We start from the raw sequence: 1,596 nt of genomic DNA on the forward strand, positions 1-1,596 counted from the left end.
AGGCAGGAAGCCGGAGCTCACGCTTGTCTGGGAGCCCGAGGACACCGAGCAGGAGCCCGCACGGCAGGTCAGAACCCCATTGTGTCCCTGTCCCCCACGTCTCCGTAAGGCCCTCCTGCGGTGTGGCCCTGTCCTCATCTGTCCTGCCTGGTCTCACCCAACACTGCAGCCCCTGGGGTGCGGTTTCAGGCCCCCAACAGCGGCCCAGACACCTCCCGCAGGCCCTGCCCTCTGGTACTTGCCTGCTCTCCTTGCGAGCGCTCACTATGCACTAGGCACAACACACGTGTCTTCTGGCTCTGTAGCTCTCCCCAGACCCTATGGTGTTAGTACTGGAGCGGCTCTGGTTTACAGATGGGCCAACAGGCTAAGGGAGGCGGAGACACTGGGCCTCGGTGGCCCGGCTGGACAGACAGTGGCCAAACTGGGCTCTGACCGCAGGCCCCTGCTCCTCCCACCTCCTCACGGCCGGGCTCTCCCACAGGTCATCACCATCTTCAGCCTGGTGCAGGTGGTCCTGCAGGCTGACGCTACAGCCCTCAAGTACAGCGCTGTCCTGAAGCCGCCCGGCCCCGAGGGCTTCCCCGGCCTGGAGGAGGAGGCAGTAGATGACAAGCAAAAGGACTGAGGCACTAGGACCCCAGCTCCCCCCAACTCTCCAACCCCCAGCCCGGCCATCCCTCAGCCCCACTCACTCTCCCGCCCTACCCCTCTGGCTGTGAGGAATAGGACTTTTTGACACCAAAGGGGATTTTTAATTTGATTTTTAACAACTCAGGGGTTTGTTTTTATCCTTATTTTTACATTTTATTTTATTCTTGCAGCTCAGTTTTTAAATGAACTGGAGGGGACAGGGAGGGTCTGGAGGAAGGCTGAGGCCTGGACAGGGCTTTTCCCCAGTCCTCCTGGGAGCCCAGCCCCCGCTGCCAGGCCACCCACTGCCTATGCCTGCCCAGGAAATGTGAGAGTTTCATCAAATCAGTGTCATGGAATAAAACCAAGTATGAAGTGCTATTCGGTGTGTGGATGCCACTGGGAGGCCTGGGAAGCAGGGCGTCCCTTGCACTCAGGCAAGGGATCGGATCAGACTCTACCTCTCACAGTTGAGCTGAGCTGGGGTCACCAGCCCCCAGTACCTTCCTGTCAGTTCCAGGATGATTCACAGAGCTGCCGCCTGACAGATGGACCCTGGAGCCTCATTCTCGCTGATTAAAAACGTAATTAGAATGCACGATGGTGAGCTCTCTGCCACCATGCTGCATGTGGCCGTGTGCTGTGTCCCTCTCTGCCCCCACCCTTCGTCTGTGCCACTGGGACCACGTTGCCTGGGGGGCATGGGTCCTGTGACACCCCCAGCCGCCAGTTCCTAGGCCAGAGCTCTGAGTGGCCCTGTCTATACCCCTAGATGTGCGTCGGTGCCTCGCCTCAGAACCCTTAATCCCAATCTTGTGCCCTGGCAGCATACATGGGGCATGGGGACAGTGGGGCCAGGGCCTATCAGAGGGGAGGAGGCCCTCAAACAGGCCTTCTCAAGCAGAGAGAGAAAACAGGCTCCTGGTGATGCAGCCTGGCCTGGTCACCTCCCACAGTCCTGAG

At 59.6% G+C, this 1,596-nt stretch overlaps 1 protein-coding gene across 1 annotated transcript in view; it reads left to right on the forward strand.

Annotated features, from left to right (window-relative positions):
* The window catches only part of DIS3L2 (DIS3 like 3'-5' exoribonuclease 2), a 370,978-nt gene extending 369,964 nt beyond the window's left edge, over positions 1-1,014 (forward strand). Inside the window, exon 20 of the mRNA XM_008575848.1 lies at positions 485-1,014. Coding sequence (XP_008574070.1) covers positions 485-628 — 144 coding nt within the window. The 3' untranslated portion in view covers positions 629-1,014. The remainder of the gene's footprint in view (positions 1-484) is intronic.
* Positions 1,015-1,596: the final 582 nt, after the last annotated feature.

This window comes from Galeopterus variegatus, unplaced genomic scaffold (genome assembly GCF_000696425.1).
Source record: "Galeopterus variegatus unplaced genomic scaffold, G_variegatus-3.0.2 Scaffold1245, whole genome shotgun sequence".
NCBI classification, from domain to species: domain Eukaryota; kingdom Metazoa; phylum Chordata; class Mammalia; order Dermoptera; family Cynocephalidae; genus Galeopterus; species Galeopterus variegatus.